Source organism: Globicephala melas, chromosome 11, assembly GCF_963455315.2.
Source record: "Globicephala melas chromosome 11, mGloMel1.2, whole genome shotgun sequence".
NCBI lineage: Eukaryota > Metazoa > Chordata > Mammalia > Artiodactyla > Delphinidae > Globicephala > Globicephala melas.
In genome coordinates, this window is record NC_083324.2 from 42,713,848 (window position 1) to 42,726,284 (window position 12,437).

The 12,437-nt window shown below is 47.7% G+C and overlaps 1 protein-coding gene across 1 annotated transcript in view; it reads right to left on the bottom strand.

The window, feature by feature from the left end:
• The window catches only part of SCN10A (sodium voltage-gated channel alpha subunit 10), an 88,061-nt gene that overhangs the window by 36,214 nt on the left and 39,410 nt on the right, over window positions 1-12,437 (bottom strand). Inside the window, exons 10-14 of the mRNA XM_060307229.1 lie at window positions 11,557-11,698; window positions 11,215-11,412; window positions 10,356-10,526; window positions 3,643-3,751; window positions 1,293-1,531 (exon numbers count right to left, since the gene is read on the bottom strand). Coding sequence (XP_060163212.1) covers window positions 1,293-1,531; window positions 3,643-3,751; window positions 10,356-10,526; window positions 11,215-11,412; window positions 11,557-11,698 — 859 coding nt within the window. The remainder of the gene's footprint in view (window positions 1-1,292; window positions 1,532-3,642; window positions 3,752-10,355; window positions 10,527-11,214; window positions 11,413-11,556; window positions 11,699-12,437) is intronic.

The window sequence follows — 12,437 nt, forward strand, 5'->3', positions numbered from 1 at the left end:
GTCTTCTTAGCCTAGGTGCTGCTGAAACGTAAGGCATGCTGGCTCCACAGTATCCCAGAACCTACTGGCATCATTTTCACATCCCTGGATTCTGGGAAAGGGGGAGATTTCTAGAGAAGAGCAGTCACATTTCCTCTGGGACCCCTCCTTCCACCTAAGTCTGCAGCCTACAAGGAGTTAGAAGAGCTGTATGGTCCTGGTGGAACTAGAAAGCCACCTGCAGTGGAGTGGACAGTGGTGTGGACATGGAGGCAGGACCCTGACCTTCACAGCTTCTGCTTTTCTTGTGTGCATGTGCGCACACACATACACACACACACACTAGCACGTCCTGTGATGGGGTTTAGCACCCAGGAGTTGAGAGGTGTGAGCTTCAGAGCCAGTTGGCCTGGGTTCAAATCTTGATGCTGTCACTTACTCACCTCTAGCACCCTGGGCAAATTAGTTAACCTCCTGTGCCTCCGTTTTTCCATCTGTGACGGGGCATAATAATAGTACCTACCATATTGGGGTTTTGTGACAATAACATGAGATAACCCATGAGAAGCATCTGAGGCCATGTCTGGTCTTGAGTAGGTGATCAAATAAAGTTGGCTATCATTACTGTTCCTGTGGGGCACAGGCTGAGGACAGTTCTCCTCTGAGTCTGACACTTTACTCAGCATGTAGGGAAATCCAGTAAGGACTTTGTGCTGTTCAAAGAAAATTATACTACAAAGTTATGGAGGAAAATTTAAAGGAAAGTCCTGTCTGAACCAGATTTTTAAAAAAGTTCTGACTCCCTGACACTTTTGTGATAACAGCAAGCATGATCCCAGGTTCCCTCTCTCTCATTATCTTCTCCTCCCTCCCCCACTCTTCTGCACTTAAATGACAGCGTTGAAAAACCACAGACACTGTGTTTTGCAGTCACAAAAGCAATAAAATTGGAAGGAAATTTGCAAGTCCATAGGTTGTCTTTAGATGGGAAAGTGGCATTTATCATCATTTCGAGGTAGTGGCAGCTGCAATGCTGAGAATTCAGGTGGCTGTCCTAAGTTCTGCAAAGGGGAGGCTAGCTGCCCCTAGGTCAGGGCTCTCTCTGTCCACTTCCCTGTGCTCATTCATCCCAAAGCAATTCCCAGCAGCTCAGCCTGGTCCTCCAGACTTGACTTCCTGCACTAAGTGTCTACACATCTCCCGCACTGCTCTCAGCCAGCAAGATCAACACTCCAGTGAATGAGGGCATGCTGCTACCCCACCCAGAGCCCCACAGATCTGACAGCACAGGCAGTGGCTGCCAGGGCACTCACAATGTTGCCAATCTGAAGCATGGCTTCGAAAGCGGGACTCATGCCGTAGTGCTCCATGGCCATGAAGATGGTGTTCACCACGATGCACAGGGTGATTGTGAGCTCTGCAAAGGGGTCCGTCACAATCATGAAGAGAAGGGTCTTAAGCTTCACCCACGTGGGGCAGCAATCCCAGATCAGATACTTCTGAGCCAAGCTGGTCAAGCAGGGTGGGCACCTCTGTTTAGACTCCTCGAGTTCTGCATCACAGGTGTGGTCAATGACAGCTCTCAGCCGGGCATGGACTCAGACCCCCACCCCATGGCCAGCTTCTAGACCTTGTCATTACTTATAACTCCCATTATAACACCTTATAACACCTCCCATCTCCACTTCAGCACTCACCCTTTTCCTCCTTTTTGAGCCCCTGTAGTCTAGCAAGTACAACCCAGCCTCTGTCCCCATTCAGTCCTCCAAACCATGGGCCGTACACTTTTTAACCATCCATCGCAAAGGTCATGCATGTCTTTGCTTCTCAACTTACCCAGCTTACATTTCATGTCCACCCCCTTTATACTCCCTTGCAGACACCTCAGTTCCCTTGCCCTCTCCCCCCTCCATTGTACTTGCCTGGCAAAACCCCAACTCTGAATAAACCCAACATGGAGATGACTCTGTACCTGCGCCCAACCAACTGAACCTGGTTGGGAAAAATCCACAACCACGCTGACTGGTCCCAGCTTGTCACTGCCCTGTGTTTCTCCATTTCATTCCTTCAATCTTCCAGACCAGCATTTCTCTCTACCTTCCCTCTCCTCCAACCTCTCCCTCCTCCTCCACCTCTCTAATCCTCACTCTCTGCTGATGAGTAATTATTAAATAGTTATCCATGAGCAAAAATAACAACAACACTGTTGTTATGTACACATTTCTCAAAACACAAACTCAGTTATGCAAGAAATGTAGCTTACGGGGTTTTCTCTCCCGTAACTGAATTCAATTTATACTTCAAGTCTCCAACCAGGGGACTTCGTTTTGGTTAACTCAACGTCTGCTACTACTTCATTATTTGAAGTTGTGTCTGAGTTCTGGGGAGCTGAAGGTTGGTGGAGGGTTGAGCTGGTCCTAAGTCATTGCCAAGTGTATTTCACTTGAGTCATCAATGTTCCCATTTGGTTGTCGCTGGTGGGAGAGCCATGGAGATGGCTGTTCCGTCTTTGCCTCTCACTCATCTCCTTCTGCAGCCTTCAATGGGAACAAGGTGATCATCCAGATACTCTCCTGTCATGCTGGGGCCACAGAGCACCCTTTGAGGCTGCCTCAGTTCTTTTCTACCCAGGCATGTTACTGGCCCATGCTACCCTACGGTTTCTGTGTCATACTAGGCATGAGGGTCTCTGTCTAAGACTTGCCGCCTCCAGCTTCACCTAGAAAGTAAGGTACAGGTTGGCTCTGTTTTCAAATCACTCAAACATTTTGTTGTTGTTGTCTGTTGTCCACCATGCCCTCCCCTGCAGTTAGAATTCAGCCCAGGGCTGGGAGGAGAGTACACAGGGCCCCTTCTCAGGGACACACCAACATCCAAACTCCTTTCTCCATCCTCCAGCTCAGGACATTTTAAATTTGTCCAGAGGAGATGAATAACTAGATATGACTAAGGCCATGTTTTCCATGCCCTGAGGCAGAAGAAAGGCTGGATAAGAAGACAGGTCTTATACTCAGGGTGAGAAGGATATAGCCGTGCTCTTTGGTACTTGAGTGCCAGGTGGCCATTCTCTTCCTCCACCCTGTGGCTTGGTGTAAGCAGTTAGAATTTAGATCCATCCCTGGGGAGGCTGAGTGGATTCCCACCTGATTGATGGAACCCTGAATTGACAAGGATTTAGTTAAACTGAAGGATTAATTTACTTAAACTGCCTTCTAATGTTCAGCATGAGCTTGAGACAGAAATTAAGTTATAACCATAAAAGTCACTGCCATGAAACACATGGGAACAATTTTTCCATGTTTGAAAATTAAAGACTGTTAAATTTCTTGCATACCTGAGTGGTAGCTTGAAATTCTCTGTGCCTGCTGGATCACTTTTTAAAATCCAGTTTTGTGAATACATAGGAAGCAGATGTTAATTTGAACAAGAAATGAACTAGAGCATTTCATTCAGTGGATTCTATTGTTTTTGAAAATTTATCCACATTTTAAAAACCACACTGATAAAGGGTAATGGGGACAAGGGCATAAAAATGAGGAGTATCCCAGGACACAGAGATGGGTGCTCTTCGACACAGGTTTGGGGCATCCCAAACCTGCTCATATGCTCATATGGGGACTCCTCATGGCACAGTGAGTGGAAGTTCCAATGAGCAATACTTACCCTCGAGGACAGAGGTCATGATACTGACAACACTCATTGCCCTTTGGGTTCGGAAATGTTCATTCAAGTATTCTGCTGTCAAGTAAGTCTTCTGTCCTGCATCAGATGCCTGCTGGGACACAAACAGAGTCAAGACATTCCCCTAAAGTCTTCAGTGGCAAAAACAGATCACTCAGCCTCTTATTGGCCTCTCTTGGGTGGTTGTGAGCTGCCCAGTGAAGCTACGGTCCTCTGCAGTCATGCTTGGAGTAAAGGGGCTACTCCATGAACTTGGGGTAAGAGCTCAGATGTGAGGAACAGTGTGACACGGAGCTGGGGTGCAACCAGAGCCTGAGTTCGTAGCTAACAGATGACCTGGCCTCACCTGAGGCTTTGCAGAGTCCTTCCCTAAGACAGGTTCCTGGGCACCAGGGTTGGGAGGGGGCTGCCTCAAGGGTCTCTGAGGTTTCTACCAAAGGGTAGTGGGAGTTGCAGGGGCATCAGGCCAGGCAGTCATTATTGGACTTCTGCCGGGCTGCGCATATGACATTTACAGAGAGTTCCTACTCCATGATAGGCTTCCTTGACCTCCCTCCTAAGAGGCCCATTTCTCTTCCCAACATACGACCCATTTCCTATTCCACATGGTCTCTCTCTTTCTGAGGGAATATTTGTTGTGTCTTGATTGTTCCATTCTTAGTTTCTGACACAATCCTTTTGACTCTTCTCTCTCTGGGCCTTTATTGGAAGCTCTGTCTGGATTCTGTGCCAGGGCCCTAACTCTAGTCACACACTTACCCTGGATGTGGGGAGTCCCAGGCCCATTGTAGCTGACTCAGCACTGCACTAACCATTCAGAGTCCAAATTCAACAAGTATTTATTGAGCATTTGCTGTAGGTGAAGCTCATAGGTATATAGTACATATAAAGAAAGTTTAGAAATTTCTCAACCATGAGGACTCAACAAAAGGTTCTAGCATCTACTGCTGTTATTGGTCAGATGTGTACATAAATGAAGGCACTTTGTGATTCCATTTAACCCTTCAGCCATTTAGAAACCTTTTTATAAGGTCTTTATAAGGGGAGACATGGAGGCTTGAAGAATTTAAGGGACTTGCTAAAGGTGACTCACTTGGTAAATGGCACAGTTGTGACTGATGTTCAGGTCCATGTGACATGGAAGGGATTAAAGAGTTAATCTTGCACTAGCCAGATAATTTCACTAAAATGAATCAAGGCTGGAATATCCAGGAAAGTGGTAATCCACAGAGTAATAACACGGTTTCCTGAATGAGGCATTTTCTAGAGAGTTAAAGTACCTCCAAGAGGACCCTGAAGCCTGGCTTTGACTTGAGGACTTTGGGTTGGTGATTCTCTTGGTAGGTTTTGGAGACCTACTCTCTACCATCTCTGCCCTGCTCTGTACCCATGGAGGGTGACCTGAGCAAACTGCATCACCCTCACCCTCTGGTTCTGGTCAGGTTTGGCCAGTGGGAGGCACAGACAGGAGATCCGAGGCTGGGAGGAGAGAGGAGCTGGCTATCTGCCAGCTGGCTTCTTCCCTGCTGGGCTGTGGCTGGGCCACCTTCCATCAGGCTGCCTCTCACATAAAGGGGCAGGTCTTGCTGGGCTCTGGTCCTTCCCCTCACCCCTTAAGCCTAGGCTTATTACAGCTTCCCACTGTGGCTAGTTCCTCGGCGCCTCACTGCCCCTTCTTAGTTCCTGAGCCCAGCGCACATCTCTGTAAATACTTCCATAAACCCTCTCCACTTGCCCACTGCAGTGGTTCATCTGTTTCTTGCTGGGACCCTGAATCCCATGCATCCAGTCAGAGATGGAACTAAGGTAACACTGTAAGACTTATCCAAGTCACTAGAGCCATATAATGGTCAGCTCACAAGTCAGTTTGTAAACCACTGTGTGTCCTGGGCTGGCCAGAGGGCCAAAAACAACAACAACAAAAAAACAAAATGGGGCTTCCCTGGTGGCACAGTGGTTGAGAGTCCGCCTGCCAATGCAGGGGACACGGGTTTATGCCCCGGTCCGGGAAGATCCCACATGCCGCGGAGCAGCTGGGCCCGTGAGCCATGGTCGCTGAGCCTGCGCGCCCAGAGCCTGTGCCCCACAGCGGGAGAGGCCACAACAGTGAGAGGCCCGCATACCGGAAAAAAAAAAAAAAAGAAAGAAAAGAAAAGAAAAAACACTAGAAGCGTCATTACTGAAGATGGAGGGAGAGCTTAAATTAAATCACAGCTCCAATCCAATGAGGAGTCCCTGATTTGCCATTACACTCTGTGATTATTCTATTAAGAGTGCTGGCCAGTTAGTCACTGTTGCCTAATTTGTGCATTTTGGCAAGTTATTGCTTCTCCAACTAAAGTCAGGGATACTTTGCTTCTGCTAAGATCTGTCCGGGGCCCCTCCCAGGATTTCTCTGAGTCTTAATTGTCAAGCCCAAGGTAGTTTTCACAGAGTCACAGGCAAGAAGAGAAGAACCTTTAATTTTTTTTCACACTCGTCCAGGAAGCAAACAGGCCTATTTCTAAAGCCGTGATAGTGAGTAGGGACAGAGAAACTCTGGGGGAAAAAATGATATCAATTGGAAAATAGTCTGTATCACCGTCCTGCAGAGTAAACCAGAATACCTGTTTGATCTCAGTTAAACCCAATCTCTCCCTCTGGGTCTCACCTGCCTTGTCTGTAAAATGGGGGTAGATGGGAGGTGCTGGGCAGAGTGATGTCTAAAGGATCCTTCCACGGGTGACACTCAGGGCTTCTTGGCCTGAGGCCTCTAGCCGGAGAGCAGCCCCAAAGAGTCTGGAGCATTCACAAACTCACCGAGACTTCGATGGCTCCAGCGGCAAGCTCACCAGTGGGCAATGTTGGGGGTCCATCTTCTCCACGCCCTAAGCCAGGGCTGGGAGTTTGAGGCAGTGGACTCCTAGGGAGGGGGCCTTGCTGGCTTGCATCCCTACCCAGCAGCAGAGAGCCCCGATGGCTTTGACAGTCTCCAGGAAAGACTCCATCATCTGTGACCCCATCAGGGAATGAGATGTCTCGGCCAGGGGCCTGGAAATGGAACACACTGCCATGGCTAGCCTGGTGTCTCCCCGAGGTGAGGCCTAGGAAAGACTGGGCATTGCCCCAAAAGAGCAAGAAAGAAGGCAGGCTGGAAGAGCATCCTGCAGGCAAATCTGGAACCCAACACTTCCCCCCCACCCCCACCCCCACTCCCACCTCCCTGCCCTCAGCCTCGTGACCTTCCCATAGAAAATTAAAGACACAGACCTACGGGGTATTCTAGGTATACATGGGGAGAAAAGAGAGGAAAAGAATATTCTTGACACAGCCTAGGAAAGGGCCAAGATCAAAAAGAGATTGCAAGGTGTTCAAGATCAGCAAATAGGTCATCATGGCCAAGGATGTGTCAGAGGACAACATTGTCACCCAGATGGGTCAGTTGTTTGCCAGCCTTTGGCCATGGTGCTGGACAAAGGTATCTTAAGTTCCCTGCTTCAGTGCAAAGTTGTGACTTCAGTAGACAGTTATGTACACCAGTACAGGAACAAGCTTAGTAAAGGGTTTTTGAACAAACGAGTGCTCTTATTTTCTGAAAATTAGGCTCGACAATTCATTAGATCCAGCCTATATGGGTGTGAGAGTTTGTTTTGCAAAGGAGGAGATAAGAGCTTTGTAATATAATGAGCTTCTAGGATCCCGCGAGGCAAACGTTGAACAGTCAACAATGGGGAGATTGAAGGGAGAGTTGCAGCCTAATTTCCTGGAAGAATAGTGCCATTCCTCCAAATCAATAAACATTTCCCATCAAAATCTTCCTCCGAGGGAACTGTGTGGCATACAGTTGCCAGAGGAAAGGAGCTAATTCAGAGGCTCAGAGCCCCTTGAGAGTTAGTGTTCTGGGTTGGCTAGTTCCCACGACCACGATCTTGACCAGACAAGTTATCAATTCTGTCCTCACCTCATAGAAAGTGCTTCTAAAATCTAAATACTGACTTCCTATCAAACTCTGATCATAATGCTGAATTTTTCCCCCTTCCTTAATTCCTTTTATTTACTAAATTACTAAAGTTGGGACACTTTGTCAATTAAAGCTCTCCTGACCTATCCCCCTCTCCCACAGAAGTGAAATTTGCTTTCTTGATCATTTGGAGCCCAGTCCTGTTCAACAACCATCACTGTAATTCAGTATTAAAGTCCCCCACAGCACTAGGGACTTCCCTGGTGGCACAGTGGTTAAGAATCCGCCTGCCAATGCAGGAGACACGGGTTCCATCCCTTGTCCAGAAAGATCCCAGATGCCACGGGACAGCTAAGCCCGTGCGCCACAACTACTGAGCCTGCACTCTGGAGCCTGCGAGCCACAACTACTGAAGCCCGCGTGCCTAGAGCCCGTGCTCCGCAACAAAAGAAGCCCACGTACTGCAACGAAGAGTAGCCCCCGCTCACCGCAACTAGAGAAAGCCCATGCGCAGCAACGAAGACCCAACACAGCCAAAAATTAATTAATTAATTTAAAAAACACAGTGCTTTTTCCCTAGAATATATGTCCAAGGACATTGAACTCATAAAAATCCACGAATCCTTCCTAGTTTTGAAGCAAAGGAACAGAATTGGCATATCCTTATTAAAGATGGGACAACTGAGTTATATGCACTTGGGCACTAAGCAAACCAAGAAACTAAGAAGAAAATTTTGGTCCCGTATTTGACAAGCAGTGCCTCCTTGGCCACCAGCTAATATTTCACAATTAACCTATTTGACAAATGGTGGACAATGAACTCTGAATCTAAGTATCGGATGTGCCTTTAAAATGCATCCTCCAAGCAAACCAACTGGTTTCCTGTGTGTTCCCTGAAACCCCTGCTGTGTCTCTCTGCTAAGTGCTACCCCCAACCTCTCTCTCATTACTGCTGGTCAGAAAATGGCTTTTTATTAAAACCTCCTACGGTCTATTTACTACAATAACACACCTGGGAAAGAAGGAAGAGGATGCCTTATTGAATGGACTCCAGTTAATCAGTTAGTATTAAGGAAGTACCCAAACAATGCCTCCCTGTCTTTGCATAAACATGACCTCCTTTCTGCCTGGAAAATATTCCTCCCCAAACGCTCCCAGTTCTCAATTACTAGAGGACACCCCTACTCACTATTTACTATTCACTTAAATTATCCCCTCCTCCATGAAGCCTTTCCTGATACACCCTCGCCCTCATAAGAGTAGACGTTTCCTCTTCTATTCCCCAAACACCATCTATGTGTCCCTAATAAAGCACTCAACACACAGCTATTTTTATATCTTCCTCCTCCACCCAAATGGAAGTCCTTGGGAAATGGACTGTGTTTTAGTCAACTCTTTATAACAAGCACCTAGTGTTGTTGAATTAACAAAACATGGTTCCTCTTTTTCCTTTTGAAGGTAAACCTAGCTGGAGACACAAGCACACAGACACACACCAGACAACTATTGGACATCCAAGTGCTAATCTGTGCGAGGCTGACTGAATAGGAGAAATTAAAGCCCAATTCAGAGTGTCACTGACATGTCCACGGAAGCTGTGATTCATCCTGTTCCATGGTTGTCAGAGCCCTAGTCAAATCCCCTTTGAAACAGCTTCTGAACTGTGCCCTGTCCATATCAGGTGCTGCTCAAAAGAGGCAGAGCAAGGAAGGGAAGGGCACAGACTCTGATAAATGCTGAAGTGTCGGTGTCACTGAGGTCAGTGTGCATGGGAGTGTGCCTGTGTATGTCCATGCACACGGAAGTCTGGGGGTTGTAGAGATCCTATTCCAAAAAGTAGAACATCCTTCAGAGGAGCACAAGGAAAAGAGATCGGGAGGGAAGTGAGCGTCAGCAGCCTTGAAAAATAGCCATGTTGATCCCCTTTCCCATACTGTTACTGTGGGATCTACTCTACCACAAAGGGGTTATTATCTCTCAGGCCTGTGGAAAGGGTATATTTGGGGTACATAGGACTTTCAAGGGAGAAGGAGCTGGTGGGAGGAAACTTGGTGAGTACAGGGAATCTTGGAGTAGGAGGTAGCGGGTCATGATGGTGGCGAGAATTGCTACAGGGTCTGAAGTGAGGTACTGAAGTTATTCCCAGGCTCGATTGTTATCACAGAGACAGGTGCTGGGATCTCCTGTGCCAAAAGTAGGGGAGAATTTGAGCTGCAGGGGCTGAGGCATGAGGTCAGAAAGAAGCTTGTAAATGATTTCAGCATCACGAACAAGGATCCCACTCCTGCTCCAGAATTGCAGATCAGAGTATCAGAAGGAAGCTGACCCTTGATGTCCACAGGTCCACAGACACCTCAAGGTCAGCATGTTCAAGGTCACAAACAATCCAGGGTTCTTCTCCAGTGTTACTGCCTTAGAATCACCACCTACCTAACTGCCCAATCTGGAAACCTGGGAGGCATTTTGGACTTCTCCCTTCTTTTCCAACATTCCAGAGTCCCAATCTTGTTTATTCCCTCGAGTCCCCATAAAAGTCTTCATAATCCACCCTTTTCCCCATCCATAATGCCCCTGTCCTAGTTTAGGCTACCATTGGTTGGGGGGCGTGGCAGGCAGGGTCTGTATTATCAAAACGTCCTCCTAGTCTCTGTGCCTCCAGATATCTCTCTGCTACAAACCTCTTCCCACTTCAGCATATTGTCCATGGCAGCTGGAAAGGTGGGTCACCTTTAAGGCACAAATCTGAGCCCCTTACCATTCTGTGCTCGTTGTAAGACTCAGTCTGGGGTGACTTGTTATCATCTGTGGAGCCCTCTGACACCCTTGGCTTCATTCTGTGCCTTCTCACACTGGCATTTTTGGAGGCCAAAGGGGATCCATTGTGGGAGTGGAGAGAGGCTGTGTCAACCCCCAGGGCTGCCAGCACCTGAAAGGAGAGAACAGCAGTATCTGGATGAGCTTAGCATAAATGTGTGTCCCCCAGACATGGGGTGTCACAGAGGTGATGGCATCTAAACCAGAGGAGATCAGGATTAGGACCTGGGTGGTGGTTGGATTAAGACATGGCAGGAAGAGTCACCTCCCTCATTCACACCCTGTAGTAAACTCTGTTGATGCCCTGTCCAGATCTCTTTTACCAGGTCAGTACCCTCATCTTAAGCTGCTTGAATGTTAGTTACTAATGGGTTACAGCTGCAGGATTTGCAGAAAACTTTCTTTGACTATACATTTGACTGGAGCAAGTATGGAGGTACAAAGGGCCAGCGTTCTTGCCTCCAGGTAGGGGTAACCCTGTGGAACAAGTCATGCCCTGGAGCTCCCCATGGGATCAGGCCAAAGGTAGAATCTAGCTGAGGCCACTTCCTTGTTTAATTCTTCCCCTGTCCCATCCTGTTTCCTTCAGTCTCCTCCTAAGAGCAGCCCTCAGTGAATCACTTGCACAGGCTCTTCATTCATTTTGTATGAGAAAATCTAACCTAAGATGGTCCCTGAGATAAGATGAATCTTCCTATGGTTCCTTAAAATGACAGTCTTACTCTAAGAGGCTAGTCCAGATATCTGCCCAAAAATGTACAACCTGCAACAGATTTCACAAAGATCCACCCCTCACTGACCTCCTGCTCCGTCCGGAGCATCTGAAGGGCCTCCTGGAACTTCTTCTCCTTGGCTTCAATTTCATCAGTGGTTGCCTGGTTCTGCTCCTCATATGCCATGGTGACCACAGCCAAAATCAAATTGACCAGGTAGAAAGACCCCAGGAAGATAACAAGCACGAAAAAAAACATATAGATTTTCCCAGAAGCCCTCAGGGTCTGCAGATTCAAAAGAAAGAAGAGAGATTTGTACCTAGAGAACTTGGGCCCCTGACATGGTCAGGGTCCTCCAGGAAGAATGTAGCCATGCAGCCAATGCCCCAGCCTCCAACCGAGTCTGTATGGGGACATGCAGATCAATACCTGCTGGTAGAGGCGTTCCCAGGAATCCTGTGTCATGAGGCGGAACAGTGAGAGGAAAGCCCAAGCAAAGGAGTCAAAGCTGGTATAGTTAAAATCTGGGTTGTCAGATGTTTTAAGGCAGAAATAACCTTCAGGGCAGTGGCTGCAGCAAGAACAGAGAAGGTTGTCAATTGCACAGCCTCCTACTTACTGGGGGCAAGACAGTCCAGAGTTGTGGGAAGACCTGAGGGTTTGAAGTCAAAGACTGGAGTTCAAGGCCTAGCCTACCTCTTATTAGCTGAGTGACCTTGGACATTCAGTCTCTTTAGGTCTCAGTTTCTCTTGCCCATTAAATGGGGACGATAATGTTAGGGAATTACTGACTGAAACCACCCGTCCTGGCCAGGTTAGAACCGCTTACGTGAGTTGTCTCACAACAAGAGGTCTCAATAAGGAACATGGAACCAACAAGCTGCCACCAAAACCAACCAGAAGAATTTGGGAGGGGAAAAAAGGACGGAGGAGGTGCCAACCCATAATAGTCCTGCAAACCTCCCAGACTCCCTCGTGATAGAAACTGTCTTGACTGAGAGATGTGTGTGCAGCCAGGAAGGGCCCTGAGTCAGACCAAATATGGGCACAAGCAAAATGATTGTCCAGAAACAACCCAGAAAGTTAACCCAACCTCCATAAATCCTGAGACTGCAAGCCATGAGGCAGAGCAGTTCTCCTAGGTTCCCTACCCTGCTGCTGTCTGCTCAAACACTCATTTACAAAAAAGTGTTTTATTTTGTCAATATGCACGTTTCCTCAGACGATTCTTTTTTTTTTTCTTTTTTGGCTGCGTTGGGTCTTCGTCGCTGCACACGGGCTTTTCTCTAGTGGCGAACAGGGGCTACTCT